Genomic DNA, 18,524 nt, shown 5'->3' with positions numbered 1-18,524 from the left:
AAAAAAGGAAATGAAAACAATGGAAGGCGCATGCAATTATAAGAATCAGAAAATGGGAGAATGATTGGGGGAGTGGGGAAGGTTCACACGTGAACCTTTGTGTGTGTATATATAATATATAATATTTTATTATATAATAATAGTTTAATATATAAAATAAAAAAATAAAAATAAAGAAAGATTGGGGGAAGAGCAGCTTCACGTGAAGCTGCCCATCTATATATAAATAAATATATATATATAATGTTATAATAAATTATTATATATTCTTATTAAAAAAAAAAAAAGAGAGAAGTTGAGATGCGAAGGCGGTGGCAAGCAAATTGATTTGAGGGGGAGGGCCCTATATATATATTATTATTATATTATATATTATTAAAAAAAACAAAAGAGAGACCAGGGGAGTCACGGGTGTTGTGTGCGTCTGTGTATATATATATATATATATTATATAATATATATTAAAAAAAAGAAGAGGAGTTGGCTATCCCTCCTCCCCCGCGTCTATATAAGGCGTAGTTCTCTCTTCTCTTATTTTTATAGTTCAAATTTACTTTCAATACTTCAACAATTCCATTCAAGCAATAATAATAATAATAAAAAAGCATTTAAGACAAGTTTTCTTTTCTTTTTATTTTATTTTCGGAGACAAGTTGTACATCTATTTTTTCTTTTAAATGCAAGTTCTTATATCAATTTTTTTTCATATGCAAGTTTCTAAACTTATTTTTATTTTAAAAAATTAATTATTATTTCTAAATTTTTATCCTTACTTGAATACTTGACGATCTCATCCAAAAGCTTTAAATAGGGTTTGATTCACCCTATATTTTCAAAGAAACAATGTCTCTCTCATGTTGGTCCTCATATTTAAAATAAGTATGGTTACATTTTATATAGGTATCAGTCAATCATACACGCATTTGCTAATTTAATATTATGGTTGATTATCATTGAGATTACATGTGTATTGTTAATGTACAAGCATGGGCATGGTGGTGTATATGTCATTTGGTCATATATGGTCACCCTGCATGAAATATTTGGGAACATGTGATCATACACGAATTTATTATATATTTACGAGTTGATATATGTGCATGATAATTACTTTGCTATCTATTATTTTGTATGTCGAACTATGTTCACGGGGTACTCTTAAGCTTAGTAGATGAAAGTCTGACGCGAGGGAGTTTCAGCTCACAGTTGATGGTTTTTATGCCATAAGCTCTGTAGGTGTAAGTTTGACGCGAGGAAAGATTTCGATCCATAATTTAATGATTTGTTTATAGATATGTATTTTTACTTGTATTTTAGGGTCTTGGTTGCCAAAATGTCTTATGTAGGCCCTAAAAACCATATGTGTGCATTTGTGCATATGTATAAGGTTATGTGATTGGGTAAAAGTATGGCATGGGTGCACATAATGTGTTAAGTTATTCTGTAATGCTTTGATTCCTTTTGCTTCATGTTCCTTTTAAATTATGAAAAAGTCTTGGGAGCCCAAGAAGCTTACCGAGCGCCTTACAGAAAAGGGGCAAAAGGACAAAATTACCCCCTCAAACTTTACAAATTTGCAAAACACTGCCCCTGCCCCTGCTCTCTCCTCGCTCTCCTCCCATGGTTGCACCTTCGCTGCCTTCGCCTCGCCCCCCCGTGGCGCCTCACTGCCATGTCATTGTTGCCTCGTTGCCATCACTACCTCTCATCGCCGATCGTCGTTCTATCTTTCAGCGACAGTCGGCGATGGCAGGGAGGCAACGGAGGCGAGGCAACAACGGCATGGCAACGAGGTGCCACGGCGAGGCGAAGGCAGCGGATGCGCTGCCATGAAAGGAGAGTGAGGAGAAAGTAAGGGCAATGGTAGTGCTTTGCAAATTTGCAAAGTTTGATGGAGCAATTTTGTCTTTTTGCCCTATTTCTATAAGGCGCTCAGCAAGCGCGTCTAGCCCTTTAGTAAATCTCTTAAATTATACTTATCATTTTAGAAAAGGGGAAACAAAGGTTAAGGGTGAACCTTGTAGAGTTTGATTCTTGTGGGTAGTATTGTGTATGGAGCAATCACGACTGAAAAGGTTTTTGGGAGTATATTTCAAGTGTAGGGACAAAATTGTCACAACCTGTTATGTAGTAATTGAACCTTTTGAGAGTTGTAAATAAATAAGTTCATAATGTTTGTATTAAATGAATTTATGGTTTTAATATTTATTTTGCTTCCTATAATATCCTAGTATTTTGAGAATAATAATAATTAATTTTTGTATACTTTTTACATCCATTAGATATTATAATTGAGAAAAGTAATGGGCTTAGAATTAGTGGGGTAAGTTAAAAAATGAAAGACTAAGTAAATGGGCTTAGAGCTAGTGGGCTAAACTGAAAAATAAAAGACTAAGTAAATGGGCTTAGAGTTAGTGAGAGGAAAGATTAAGTAAATGAGTTTAGAATTAATGAATTAAATGAAAGAATAAAATAAGATTTAGTGAAAAATAATTAAGGTGACAAAATTATTAAAAATAGTAGGTGAAATAATTGAGAAATGTGAGAGACAAAGTAGGGTGTGGATAAATAATTAAAGATTATGGGTGAGATTTAGTGGAAAATAATTAAGAAATGTGACAAAATAATTAAAGATAATGGGTGAAATAATTAAGAAATGTGGGAGACAAAGTAGGGTGTGGACAAATAATTAAAAATAGTGGGTGAAATAATTGAGAAATGTGAGTGTAACACCCCGCCTTACAGGGCATTAATATATGCTAGGATTTTTTTTTTTTTTACATCAAACATAAACCAACAATAAATCCTCAACATAACCTTTATACATTAACACTCCCAAATATGGTGAAAGAGTGATACACTTTAAACATAAATGGAAGCAAGATCAGAACCTGCAAGAAATCTTGAAAACATAACATACGTAGGTACATACACATCGTTCACCAAACATAATATTACAAATATTGCTAAAACCTTAAACAATACAACTGAATGTAATAGATGGTCCTAGCCCCACTTGGGGGCCACAAATTTCAATCAAGCTCATGCCTCCATCACTTCCTTGCTCTTTCAGCCGCTTGTCTCACTTGGAACGTGGAATATTCTAGGGACATAGTCCAATATTAAAAGATGAAAATTTTCAAGTGAGGGTTATATAAGTATAAATGAATGAATGATGCATGGACATTTATAAATAAATACCTTAGTGTAACTTCCCTATCCTACCAGCCCGACACGGAACCCTGGGCAGAATTTCGAACCTCTGCAGGATAATCCTAACGTTGTTCCATCAATTGCCCTTGGGGAATTACGGCTACACTCTTAGGATGACATCCCAATCCCATGTATGAGTTTTAATATGATAATAATATTATGTCATGCATACCTCACGACTTCTCATGCAACAGTATATGAAGATGATCATAACATGCGTAGATATCATGCATAGAAAAATAATTAGATCGTATATGAGTTATAGGGACAAAACCACTCAGCTCAAAACAGAAATTCGACTTCCCTCAATTTTGTGTGCTAACCTAAAAAATAATACAAATTGTTAAGATCCTTTGCCAAATCACTTCCTGGCCAATAATTTCCAAGAAAAATTAATAATCTAATTTTTCTAGACTTTTCTTTTTTTTTTCTCTATTTTTCTTATTTTTCCTCTATTTTTTCATAGCCATAAATTCTTTCAAAATTTATAATAAAGTATTTTATTCAATTTTTCTTCATAAAAATTCCTAAAATAACATTTCTAATTTCCATAAATTGTTTTGGAATTTTCCAAAACCTCTTCATATTTTTTTCTAATTAAGTTTCCTTTTGAAAATTTAAAATAATTATTTTATCATGAAATTTCCAAAATAAAAATTCATAAAAGTAAACTATTCTCTTTTCCTATATTTCTGGATATTTTTCTAGAATTTTATCCCTCTTATTTCTATTTTTAATCTATTTTTCTTTATTTTCAGTATTTAAAAATAATAAAAATTATCTCCGATTATCTTCTCTAGCACCGGCACACCAGAAAGTTAAAATGACTATACCAGAAGATAGCTTACCTTGAGTCGATCATTCTGGCCAAATTTGAGCTTGAAACAACACTTGGAAGACCTTCGTCCAAGCAAAAATCTGTCCAGCTCTGATAAGGTTCGATTTTTCTAGCGAATCTCCGATCATCCCTCAAATGAACTCCAAAATTCCTCAAACTTTCCAGAAATGATCCTCACCTCATGGGCAACAAAAGCCATATGGTTTGATGCCTCAATTTGTTCAAAAACGAGGTACTTCAAATCTTGCAAAACTCTCAACCACTACATCTTCTATTTATAGCCAAATTCGAATCCCAAAACGACGGATCTTGCTTCACCCAAAGCCACTAAAGCCTTCCCGTGCCCTAGATCGGTCCAAAACGCACCAAAAGTTGCCCAAAAGTCGATTTACTTAAGGTAAATTATGGTTGTTTTTGGCTGAAAATTTAGTCGTTTTCGACCAAGCCAAGGCCAAGGCCAATTGTCGGCCAAGATCGATTCTGGGGACTTGCCCCGACGTCCCTTGCCATTTTCTTGGGTCTTTCGCCACCAAATTCGATGATGGGAAGGGTGACCAGAAGCTTGGTCTGCTATGGCAGCTTCCAAGTTTTGGAAATTGCACTTTTGCCCCTTCATTTTGATTTCTTTACATTTTTGACTTTCCATGAAGCCCCTGAACTTTCTATAACTTCCATTGAGTCTGTAAAGCTTAGAAATCTTCATTTCTTCCTCTAATATTCCAAAAAAATGTCATTTAGACCTCCCTCGGGCAAATTTGAGAAATTACACTTTGGCTCAAATATTCATTTTGATCGTAAATCCTTTTGTTTCTTCCTGAAACCACTAAAGGGTTGTTCTACATACTAAATATGAACTTTCTTGCAGTACCGTTGACCTCTCGAAGGTCTCCTGCATTGATTCAATTTTTCAGTCAAAATCATAATTATATTTTTAGCTGTACTGAAAATCATTCCTGATCCAATTTCTTTCGATGCTAAAAATCATTTCTTGAAATTCTTAAAAGGTATATGCCTATTTTTTTAAGTATATGAGCACCCGGGCGTTCCTTCTAATCGATTCGGATATTTTCTCGGGTTCTTCTGATACCAATTTCCTTTGAAATCTCATATTTCTTACCCGAAAGTTTTTCGGATATTACAGTGAGAGACAAAGTAGGGTGTGGACAAATAATTAAAGATTATGAGTGAGATTTAGTGGAAAATAATTAAGAAATGTGACAAAATAATTATTGATAATGGGTGAAATAATTGAGAAATGTGAGAGACAAAGTATGGTGTGGACAAATAATCAAAGATAATGGGTGAAATAATTGAGAAATGTGGGAGATAAAGTAGGGTGTGGACAAATAATTAAAAATTATGGGTGAGATTTAGTGAAAAATAATTCAGAAAGATGACAAAATAATTAAAGATAGTGGGTCAGTACAATTATGCTAAACTTAATACAATCTTCTATAAATATAGAACACTTCAAAGGTTGGAGGACTTAAATTTGAAAGAGAAAGGTTGTAAGAAAGAAAAATTTGAGAATGAGAGAGAGATTTGAAAAAGAGAAATAAAGAAATAGAAAAAAATATAGATAAAAATATCAAAAATTCCTAAAAAAATTCTATAGGCTGGGTTTAGTAATTTGTGTGAAAATTTGTAGCAGAAGGCATTGTTAGATACACAAATCGAGAGTTCGTCGCAGTATAGAAGAATACTGAATCGCTACACGAAAAGATAAATTATTTCAAAAATTTCTTCAAAAATTTTAGAAATATGATAATGATATTTTAGAATTTTTGATGATGAAATTGGAAGAGAAATGAATGATTGATATTTATTATGGATTTTTGAGGCAATAATTGCTTAAAAATCAAAGGAAAAATGAGAAATAAATAGAATATGAATTCTGAAAATTATAAGAGAATTTTTGGGGTTTAGGAATATTTTTTTAGGAATTATTGTGAAGAGAAATTGTGAAAATTTTATGAGAAAGTATTTATTTCATAATCTTGAGGAAATAATAGGAGGAAATGGGAGAAATTTGAAAAATTAGAGAAAATTAGAAATCTAATCTTCTTAAGAAATTATGATACCAGGGTACATTAAGGCTCATATTTGAGTACGATTTGAAGTCCGACGAGAATTTTGAAGCAAAATTACACTAGGGGCAAAATTATCTTTTTGCAAGGTAAATGATACTACTCAATTTGACATAATTTATGAAAAGGACTTGGAAGCATTTTTCAATACAAAACTCAATTCGTGAAAGGTTTAGTTATCATGTTGACATGTCATGGTATGCTATGCATCACGTATGTTACATTTATATTTTCTAATGATGATATATGCATATGAGCACGATGAGATTCACGATCATATGTTGCATGGGTTTTGGGATTAGGTACTAACGCCGTTGCTTTGCCAAGGGTGCACCCATACACCCTGGTTTGGCAAGGAGACTATAAAAATGACGGGTAATCTTAAAATGCAATCAACCCAAACATGAGAGTTATGATGTTATGTGCATTGCATTCATATATATGCATTATGATATACTCTTATTTAGATGATTCATCATCTAATGTGGGTCTTGCCCTTGAAACATTCAAATGTTCCAGATGAGGTTTGCATCGAAGACATAGAAGTGGGCGAAATGTATAGACGCAAGACATTATGAAGTTATTTTCTGCATTTAGCTCTTGTATGAGGACCCGATCATGTATCAGTCGTGCTATGTTATGCTTTAAGTCATGATATGTTATGTTTTCAAGTTATGTTAAACAAAAAAAAAAAAACTCATGTCATGTTTCATGTTATGTTGAGGGACTTATGTACTAGTGACGAATAATCTTGTGTTACTAATTATGTTGAGGTGATCATGTAATATTATTAATGTTTGAGGTATGTTGAGGTTCGATTCTTACTTTTGCTTTGATGATTATCTAGCTTAACATATATGGAGTAAATAAAGTTAATAACAGACAGGTAGTAGGGCAATTTTGAAATTATATCATGGAGAGTTATATAAAAAAAAAATATAGTTAAAATTTCCTAAGTTATAACATACCCGAGAGAGTGGGGTGTTACACTTCCTCTGGAAAAAAAAAGGGGGTAATTTATTTACTTGAATATTTATTTGTACCAATCTTTTTGAGATTTTTTTCTCAGATTCCTTTAATAGCGGGATCTTTGAGAAAGAGTCTTGACATAAGAAAAATTCGTAAATTATCAAAATGCATAAAAATATTATCTTAATTTAAATTTAAATTTTAAAGCATTATTTTGTGGATGTTTTAAAATTAATTATAGATATTTTAATTGCATTTTGTCAATTGTTTAAATTTTAATATTATTTTTATTTTAATTATATATTTAAATAATATTAGAAATGAATTTTAATATAACTTGGCTTGATCTTCCAAAGTTCACCCTCGCTAGTTATTGAGATTAAACATGAGCTAGAAAATAATGGGAAAAATCACTAGGAGTGAGTTAGTGATTAATTAAAAAAATGTGGTATTGAGTGACCTCTAGTTGAGAGTGTGGAAAAACTAAAATCAATAGGGAGCATTTGGTTTCGTGAATTAATTTTCTTAGATAATTTTTCTTAGACAAACCTTGATTCTCCCGAACAACAGATCGAGCCCCTTCACAACTATCACTGATTTATCCTAGATGAGTCTTATTTTTGAGTCAAGTTCTTCCAATTTTCGAACCTCTTCTCTTAATATAAATTTTAATTATTATATTCCGACAATAATAAAATAATTATAACAAACTCAATCACATAAACTGGCCAATTAGGTTTTTTCTGACTTCAAGGGTTCTAATTAACTAGTTTGTCATGAATCTCTCAACACGTGCCTTTGGTGTAATATAGTGTATTAGAGTGGTTACACCATAATTGCTTGTCCTCAACGTGTTGTCCACGAGCGTTAGTTGCATCACTTCAATTTGCTGCCAACACTATGCTTTGGGATGTTATATTTGCATTAATTATTATGTGTATATAAATATTTATTTTTCTTATGATAAATGAGCAGTCATCAATAGAAATAATAATTGTACCTGTCCCGGAAATCCTCACCTGGACCCATCCCAGCTAAAGCGGGTTTTTTTTTTTTATCAATTTAAATTTGGATTAAGGTTTGTAAAAAATTCAAAGTACAACGATTAGGCCTGGGGCACCCCAAGCCCAAGTCCAACACCAAACACAAACCCAAACTTAAAACCCACCCCTATATATATATATAATTATTTATATATTAATATTTTAAATTAGTATTTATATTTCAATTCATAAATAAACAAAAAATTTAAATTATAAAAATGCATAAAAATATGATCTTAATTTAAATTTAAATTTCAAAGCATTATTTTGTGGATGTTTTAATATTAATTATAGATATTTTAATTACATTTTGTCAATTGTTTAAATTTTAATATTATTTTGATTTTAATTACAAATTTAAATAATATTGGAAATGAATTTTAATATAACTTGGTTTGATCTTGCTCTGAAAGTTCAGCCTTAGTAGTTATTAAGAAGATTAAACATGACCTAGAAAGTAAGGGGTGAAACCACTAGGAGGAGTGAATTAGTGATTAATTAAATAAATGTGGTGTTGAGTGACCTCTAGTTAAGAGTGTGGGAAAACTAAAATCAATGGCCAGCATTTGGGTTTGTGAATTAATTTTTCCCATTTTAAGTTTACTCTTAACACACACCCAAGGGGTGGGATGTTACATTTTTGTCATTTTTCATCTACTCTCCTCCAACTCAAAGACTTTCTTGGAGAGAAAGTAATGAAAATTTTAAAAACATTAAAATATTTTTCCCAAATATTCATTTATAGTATGTCTCTTCAACATGCCCATCATTTAACTAATTTGCCCATGTGACAGATTTTTACCTCTTAAATACCCTTATTATTTAATAATAATGGATAACTCTAATAGTGTTGTAGCCTAGTGGTGGATGATGGTACTCTCAATTACTCTTAAAGACAAAATTAAAATATATTGAGAAGAGGACTGACGATCTTCTATTCTATATAAGTGAAAAACTTAACCCATTTTTTTAGATTTCTAACAATACTTTAAAATGATCTTTTACCTTCTCATTAATAAGCAGGTTTTTATATTTTTAAATCAAACGCTCTCTACGCTTTTCATAAGTTTGCTCTACTCGAAAATCTCCATAAATTTAAATTTAAGCTTTTCCTTATTAATCCACACCAAATAAATCCTTAAAACCAACTGAAAATGAAATTACTTTGTACATATATTCCATTTATTGCGGGCATTGAAAAGAAGATTTGTGTCTCCATGCACACATCATGAACTAACCTTAATTAGACAAACTAGTCCATAATTAATGATGAACCAAGAAGAAAGTAATTATCCAGGAAATGCTTAATAGATTTGACTGCTGCCACTCATAAACGCACATATGATGTGGGCCTATTTGGAATCATCATTTTCTTGTAACTTAAATCAACTGATTTTATTGAGAAAGATTACTTTTTTAGGCCAAGAAATTGATAGCAATCTATCAAATCAACTATGGTTATAATTACAAAACGGTCCATCATACCCTTTTTCTAACTGCCTTTTCTAAGCCAACCTTTTTATATTTTAAAAGAGAAAAAAAGAAAGAAAGGACAAATTGGTGCCATGAATAGACCCATAACGTTCATACAATATTTAAGTTATAAAAATAGCTATTTCTGTAACATAAAAGAATAAAATTGTGTACAATATGACCTGTAAAGCTTGTCCATGAAATGGACCGTTTGTATTTAGCTTTGCCATATACCTTTTTGTAGGGTTGGTTGGGGGTGGCTTCCCAGGAATTAATAAAGGTATGGTAGAAAGAAGCATCCAAATGATACAAAATTCAAGATGCTGATGGAGGCTCAAAAGTATATAGTCAACAAAGCAGAGGAGGGGCCTCAATCACCACAAACACAGTGGGCGCATACTCGCATTAAAGGCTGAAACTGAGGAAAAACGTATAGTAGATGATTGAATTTGAAAGATGCTGAGCATCAAAATCAGTGTCTTATTTTCTTTCAACAGTACAATTTCCGTGACTACAGCAACTCCAGCTCTCCATCCAATTTGAGGATTATCGTTAACTATACACCTTGTCCTAACTAGATTAGGGTCGGTGGCACGACATACATTTATAATATCAACTTTGAAAATACAAAGTCCAAGCAAGATAAGAATGTGGCAAATTTTATGCCCGACGCCTGTCCCGAGGCAACACTCAGGCGAGGGAATAAAGCAACCTGGAAGGCGGATGAAGCCAACCGGAAAAGAGGGGGGGCCAAGGAAAAAAAAGAAAAGACTGTACAAAAGAATCACACAAACAGCAGCACAGTTTTGCCAGCAAACATGTTAACCTGCAGTTAGTCCAAGCTCGATGAGCGGCTCCACCTGCCTCGCAAGTAGTCCTCTAACGAGACGCTTTGCTCGATGCTGCTCATGGAGAGAGACTCTTCCACCACGTCGAGCAGTGCGAGGCTAAGATGCGACTGGAGATTCGAACGCGGGAAAGCCTCGGCCTCCAGTATGTCAGTCCCTTCGGAAGCATTAACTTGTAGCCTCGCCCACTTGGTTACTTCCTGATCGCCCTGGAGGAGCTTTGAGACCTGTTGTCAACAAAAATGGGTAATACTCCTTTAACTAAAAGTTAAAAAGCGAATACTATAGGAAGTGCGCAAAGTTTTAATGGCCATCAATTTTCATTAGTATTATGCAGATCCCAAGAAAAGGAATATGAGAATTTCGGAACAAGATAATAGGAAGTGGTCCTCTTCTGTCCTATACTAAATGCTGTAATTTAAATGTGGGCCTTAAATGGGGTAAAACCTAGAAATGTGAGAACTTTAAAACAAGAAGATAATAAGGGAAGTGGTCCTTTTTCTTCTAGTGGTACTGTCACCATCCATCTCTTGCTGAAACCCAATCTGCCAGTACTACCTAGATTTTGGGCATTCAGGCAAAGTAAATGTCTCCGTGGTTTGCTTCATTTTTCTGGTCTAAACATGAAACAGGAGAGAGAAGTGTGGTCTAAACATGAAACAGGAGAGAGAAGTGTGGTCTAAACATGAAACAGGAGACAGAACATGAAAGCATTTCAGCTTAACTTCTCCACAATATTTTCTATGAGCTTTTAGATACCTTAGAAAGCAAAATTATTAAAAAAAGAAAAAAGAAAAAGAAATCAAGAACACTTGACATGACTTACAATGCTCATTTTGGGTCGAGCTCTTGGAGCTCGTCTGGTGCAGAGAGTAGCAGCTAAAACCATCCTCTCCATCTGGTGGAGATCATAGTTGTTGGCCAGACTTGGGTCTAGTAACTGAGAAACCTTTTGACCATTTAGAATTGGTCTTGCCTGGCAGGACAATTTATATTTTCAGTGTAAACACGATAAAGTCGTAAATTCAGAATGAGTAATAGCATGAGTACAGAGGACACACCCACATAACCAGGCTCTCTTGACCCTTTGGAAGGTCATTACTTATTGGCTTTCTTCCAGAAAGGAGCTCAAGGAGTACAACGCCATATGCATATACATCAATCTTGTCATTAACTTTCCCATACATGAAATATTCAGGAGCCAAGTAACTGCAACAGAAAATAGGCTACAGACTCAGTTTTGACAACATAAAAAAAATTAGGAAGATTGACAAGGTTGATACAGTTACAATTTCATCACTAAATTGAGACAATTCTGTTTTTTTTTTTGGGTTAGACACACTTATGATTCCAGCAAAAGTTAAATATATTACTTCAACAAGCACTAAAAAGGATTTAGTAGTTGAAGAAAGTACAAACCCAAAGGTCCCTGCAACATCCGTGCATGTTATATGTGACGAGGATGCCGATGCCCACTTAGCTAGTCCAAAATCAGACAGCTGAAAAGAATACCAAGATATTAAATACATAAATGTCACTGAGAACCTGCTGAAACAAAAATTTAACTACCTGTGGCTCAAAGTCATCCGAAAGTAGTATATTTGATGATTTCACATCTCTGTGAATCACAGCTTTAGCACTTCTGTTGTGTAGATATTCCAGTGCCGCTGCAATACCAAGAGCCACCTTATATCTCTCGCTCCATCCAAACGTGTGACTGTCCTTGTTACCTGGTGTAGAAAATACCAAAAATTAAACAGCAAATCAAGAATTTCAAACGCCTGTACTCAACATCCTATATATATTTAAATTTCAAACAGAGATTCTCACTCTATACCATGAAGATTCTCTTCCAAGCTTCCTCTTGATAGGAAATCATAAACCAAGAGAAGATTGTCATCCTCAAAACAGAACCCAAAAAGAGAGATAATGTTCTTGTGGTGCAATGCAGTGATAATCTCAATTTCCAGTACAAACTCTTTTAAAACATCTTCAGACAGCTTTAAGATTTTCACGGCAAGTTCCTTGCCATCAGGAAGGAGACCTCTATAAACTTCACTGCTGCCTCCTTTTCCGATCAAGTTCTCTGAAATTACACCAAAAAGGAAAAAGAGTGAATCAAATATTCACATTATGATTTATAAAACACTTTTCCAAAATGAAAATGAGAAATAATTAGACCTGGCATGAAATCAGATGTTGCTTGCAGAAGCTCCTCATAGTTAAACAATCTGCAAGTTGCAGAGTACTTCTCGTTAAGTCCCTCTAATTCTTCTGGTAAGCTTCTCAAACTTCTGGGAGAAGATGGAATAGAAAAGGCCTCAGCACCAACATGAACAATTGCCCCACTTTCCCCATCTAGCTCACAAGCTTCGTCTTCCTTTGGATTGCAGAGTCTGCTGGGCAACTGCATTGCCCATTGAACCACAGAAGTCTCATGAGAAGGCCCATCAGAAGGTAGTCCATCTGATAAAGTAATTTGGTTATGCAGTGGCCAACCATGTCTTAGTTCAGGCATTTCTCTTGTCAACAGAGAGATCGAATTTGATGCAGCCTCTGGCTTCTGCAAAGCCACTAGAGCCGTTGAGTTTCCTTCATCACCATCACCAGAAATCTGCTCTGTTGATTGAACACAAGAACTTTCCAGCAAAACACAACCTGGAGTACAAATAGAACACTTCTGTTTCATGGCACTCTCTGCATGGTCAGAGCCTATTTTTACCGAGGCTAACTCCAAAGTCCCACAAGTATCCTGATCAATTGGTGCCAGCTCCGAATTGGCACAAGGGTCCAAAGAACATGAAGCTGGTGGATTAAGATCCACATTTCCTCCATATAGCACTTTGGATCTCCTTGTTAATGACCTCCGAATTATGCTTAGAAAATGATGTCGCCTGTTGTCATTTGTTCCTGAGCCAAAAATTTGAAAACCAAAAATAAAATAGTAAGAACCACAAGTGTAAAGCAAGAGTACTTGTTGGAAATCATAAGCAGAAACAGCCACAACCTTTAGCACAACAATTGGTAACTAGAGAAGCTTCTCTCCGAAACACAACCTTCCCATTATCAACCGCTATAATTGAGCAATCCTTTTGCAATCTTTTTGCGCAATACTTAGCTACAGAGGTGGATGAACGGATAGTATGGTGATTTTGAGAAGTTCCCACAATAACTTCAGTGGCAAAGTAAGAATTTGCCTCCCGAACCAGAACCTTTTTGATAGATGAACCTTTACAGATCTTAAGCTTGAGATCCACCTGAAGATTCCAGAATGAATCCAACTCACATTGGGAAAAAAAAAAAAAAATGCTGAAAAAACATACATCCAAAGGACATCCGATGGGTGCATTTCCCATTCTGCCCCTCATTGTGTTTAACAAGTTGTGATTGTTAAACGTAATCAAGGGCAGAATGGGAATGCAACCGTTCAGACCCTTAATTTTGATTACCATTATTCATCAAATAAATACCCTGAACTGAGTAGATTTCTCGACCTCTTGAATGCCCAAACAACACAACAATATAACATTTCAGTCCCACAATAGTTTCTCTTGCTTCTTTCAGATCTCAGCAAGGAAACAGAAGTTATTGCAGAAACACATTGGAAAAACTAAAGACAAACAGAAATCGTTTGGCTGTCAAGATCCAATTAAAACCATTTTTTACTCAAACCTCAGAGCATTCAGGAAAAGAAACAAAATTAGCACTTCAATCTATTGATTTTTCAAATTACACGCCACTGAGTTCAGTACAATTACTGGACTCAGTTCAGAGTGGGATTTGGTCTTCCAGAAAGTGAATAGTAACCATTTACTTCCTTTCTTTTTCCTTCGTTTCCCCAGAAACCAAACGGAGGGTAGTTAAAGTAACAAAAAGGCAGAACAAAGTGTAGACAAAGCAGGAAAATAAGTGATATACAAACCTGTTTCAAGTTGCAGAAACCTTCGTACACAGCAAGAACAGAATCAAATGCTTTGACAAGCGAGAGAAGAGAAGACTTCCCATCTCGATCGCTGATTTCTACAAGCATCCATTTCACAAAACCATTGAACTAGCATTTCAATTTTCAATCACCCAAAACCAAACGAAAATCAAAAGTCAAAATGACCCAACAATCAAAGGCTTGAATTAATTTCCTCTCTACCTTTGTCACTCAGAACATGTAGAGCAACCACACGGTCGCCAGGCTTCGCCGCCTTCACCATGGCCCAAGTCAGCAGTCCTCTGCTCGTAGAGTGCAACTTCACCCCAACCACCACCGTCCGGCCGCCGCAAACTTCCACTTCCCTTTGGTCTCCGGCGGCCACCGTTTGAGCCATTTCGGGCAATTTCAATCGTGGGTCAGATTCCGGCGACAGTGCCAGTCAAGAAACGGAAACCACATCTGGGTATAGCTTATAAAGACGCCTTTTTTGAGGCATCTGAGGATGGTTAAAGGTTAACCGTCGAGTTCATTTGCTCTGGTTTGGTTTGCTTTTTTTTTTTAGGCTCTCGCTCGCTCGATACACAATAGACGGAAGAAATGGGGCAACTTTTCTGTGTTACTCGTTCTACGTTATTATCATAGGCCCGGCTAACGTTAATCAAATTAAAAGTAAGCCTTACAAATGACATTAACCCTTTCCTACTTCTTTTTCTTCTTCTTTTTTAATTAACAGCACACTTTCATTGTCTTTTGAACTTTTTGACTCATATTTTAAAATTTTATTTTTTATTAAATTATTTCATAAACTTTTTTAAAATAATCACGATATCCTTCATTACTGATGACGTTAATTAAATTCAAATTTAGTTAAAATTATTCCTAATATCTATTTAATAAGATTAAGTTAATTCAAATTTAATATAAAATAAAAATAAAATGAGAAAAAAGTCACTAGTCAATGGGTTGCTGCAATCTATCTCCCATAGCTAGTCATTGTGTCTTTTTCTTCTTCCTCCTCCTCAGCTCCTCTCTCTCTCTCTAGGTTCGCTAGACCTTATACCGCCATTAGATGAAAATGGTAATTAGCTTGTGTTTATTTTTATTTTTATAATAAATTTAATTTAATTAAATAAAGATGAATATTTAATTTAATTAATATTATTTATATTATAGAGAGTGTCGTGGCTATTTTAGAAAAATTTAAAAACTGATTTGACAAAAATTAAAATATGAGGGCGTGTCCAAGCATTTTAATATTCAAAGTACAGAACATATATAATCAATTTACTTAAAAATTGTTAATAGTAAAAGGGGTGTTGTGGCCATTTAGAGAAAGTTTAAAAATTAATTTGGAATAAAATAAAATTCACAAAGTGTTGGATTCAAAGGTCCAAAAAGGAGTTATAAAATCAATTTACTCTTTTTGTTTATTTAATGAGAATTCATAGCCAATATCTTCTTCTAATTATATACAAGATAACTTCAATAAATTTATACATAATAACTCATGATTTTCAAATCAAATATTGATTATAAATTAATAAAAACATTATTAATTTACTTTTCTCTTTTAGGAAAAGGAATAAAGCTAATGTTAATAGATATTCTCCACGTAATAGTTTGGACTAATTCTAGAATGGGATTGAGATGTCAACCCTGTCATTGCATTAAAATGCTTTTTGCTTAAGCTGCACGTAAAACTATCCAATAGATTGATCAAACCCTCTCTCAAACTTCAATGATAGGATCGTTAACTCATTAGCCTTAAACTTAAATAAATTACACATAGTAAGGATTGTAACCTACCATCTGGGGTAGTTTTCTTAGATAAGTCTTCGGGGATAACCATTGAGAATGTGATCATTCTTGAGAGAGATGCTCATCTTTGAAGGGATCTTTTAGGGCCAGCCCTTGAGAACTTGTTCTGCATGTATCAATTCGGTAAAGCAATCATTATGGACAAACTTGCAGAGAGACTCGTCTCCCATACTACTTACTCCATGTTGTCCTGCATAATATGGCTTGCCCCTCTTCAGGCTTTCCTCATTTGGGGGATCATTCCCCAACGGCGATTTCTCACCAAGATCTTTTCGAGTTTAACCTTGGGATAGCCTTATATGGCTAGGAGAGTTGCATAACCAAAAAATTGAGGAGTTACACTTTCCCTGCACACGTGTCACGTGTCTTAGTCACAAATTAGTATTATAAATACCTCTTAACCTCTCATGGTTAGGACTTTTAAGTCCAATTCCCTATTCTCCAGACTCCTAACTTGAATCTGCTTGGCTCTTCAGGTGACTTGAACAGATCTTTCGTGTAACTCTTCGGGATATATTGCACATAATTGAACCACAAACTACACGCACCATGCACATTGCATTTGCATACTCTTTCTACTATAACAATGTTTGACTTAAATATCGGAGGGTCTATATAAGAAAAATCCCCGCGTGTCTTCTAACTACATTCTTCCATACAAACCATATCTCCTTTCAGAGCAACCTCCTTAGGTGACCTCTTCAGGGACATTTTCTTGCTTTTCGGACAACAAATCAAGCATATTTTCAACTACAGTGTCCTCTTTCGGATAAACTCTTGAATCTACATTTGGCTATACATACAGTTTACTAAATTTTTCTAAAATAAAAGTTAATTATTATAATTCAGCAACAATAATAAAAGGAGACAACACAATCTAGAGAAAATATCTTGAGGCTTAGAAATTGAAGTATAGATCTCAAACTCACAAAGTCATATTATCCAATACTATAATGCTAATCACTATCTTGTAATGACCACAAGTTAACTCTTTCATAATTACTACATCGTGAGCTTTAAAGTCACGAATATTGAATTATTTAAATAATCTTAAATTTAAATTGGTTAGGTAACAAACGAATTAGACTGACTAAATGTCAGATTAATTTATTTTTTATCATTAAAAGTATGAGGGAATAACGTGTATATTTGTATTTGTCTTGTGGGCTCTAGAAAATTAGTCACATGGGATGAAGTTGTTATTATTGACATCGTTTAAGAAAATAACTTTTGTTGACCTTCTACAACGTTACAAAATACTTCAATTGACATGGACACATATATATGCAGAAACTAAGACTTTTTTTGGTCATTTTTTTATGTTTTTTGTTGCATGAGGATCGAGATTTTTATGGGGAGGTCAGAATTGTTGGGAAAAAAGAAATTAAATAAAAGTGTTAGGTAAGCAAGTTTTGATAATAATAATAATAATAATAAAATAAAATTATAAATACGAGTGAATATGCATTTAAATTGTAAATACAATTTATTTACTTAATAAACATAGGACTCCATAAAGAATCTATCTCTTACAACTTTTGCCAAGTTAAAATTTTAATATAAAATATAAAATAAAGCAATGAATGTTAATTTTAGACATTCTTGAGATTATCGTCTTTGCGTAGTTTTTCGTCGCTCGTGCATTCGATTTTGAAAGATAAGGTAAATCGCAAATGGAGGATTTATCTTATTGCACAAGATAAGAAATCGAATCCACGACTTATTAGTGCGAATTTTAACTTATCGTGACTAAATCACTTAATCTGTGCCCTTAAAAACTTAATTTTATACATCTTGATCATTGTTTGGGAAAGTTAAACTGACATCATTCATTCTAATTGGTTAGTTTTGAATAAAATTTGATAAATTGGCGTTTTATGATCCGATCTTGTTCGATATTTTATTCCTAGTGGGATTAAAAGAACTAGCTAGTTGAATTGGACAAGATAAAATAATATCATCCTTCATGCCATCAACTTAGCTTGCCATCACTTTGGTCAAGGAAAGGGCCACTAAGATTTTCTATATATGTTCAACTCAGATAAAACTCCCTCACTCATGGCTCATATACCCTAATTTGGGGACATTTCTAATGCCACTTAGTCAAACTTCATCTTTAATATCTTAAGCTATCTTAGTCAGTCAATGTATTTACCCATCTTAATACGCACATGCCTTTTATTATAAAGCTTTATATCGTCCATTTGATGCCAATATTATGTTATAATTGACAAATTTTGAATTTTTATTGCCATCAATCTACCTTTATAGAATTTATGATTTAGTATACTTAAAAGTGTTTCAAAAAAA

At 33.8% G+C, this 18,524-nt stretch overlaps 1 protein-coding gene across 1 annotated transcript; it reads right to left on the bottom strand.

Moving 5' to 3' along the window:
• Positions 1-10,307: 10,307 nt before the first annotated feature.
• LOC127800789 (protein kinase STUNTED-like) lies at positions 10,308-15,002 on the bottom strand. The gene is made up of 10 exons (XM_052335601.1): positions 14,616-15,002; positions 14,394-14,491; positions 13,479-13,728; positions 12,653-13,381; positions 12,309-12,557; positions 12,041-12,201; positions 11,891-11,970; positions 11,533-11,680; positions 11,298-11,447; positions 10,308-10,698 (listed from the first exon to the last, which is right to left on the bottom strand). Exons 1-10 carry the CDS (start codon positions 14,788-14,790, stop codon positions 10,456-10,458), a joined length of 2,283 nt encoding a protein of 760 aa, XP_052191561.1. The 5' UTR covers positions 14,791-15,002; the 3' UTR covers positions 10,308-10,455.
• Positions 15,003-18,524: the final 3,522 nt, after the last annotated feature.

The sequence above is a fragment of the Diospyros lotus genome, chromosome 4 (assembly GCF_014633365.1).
Source record: "Diospyros lotus cultivar Yz01 chromosome 4, ASM1463336v1, whole genome shotgun sequence".
NCBI lineage: Eukaryota > Viridiplantae > Streptophyta > Magnoliopsida > Ericales > Ebenaceae > Diospyros > Diospyros lotus.
This window is presented reverse-complemented; position numbering and strand designations above follow the sequence as displayed.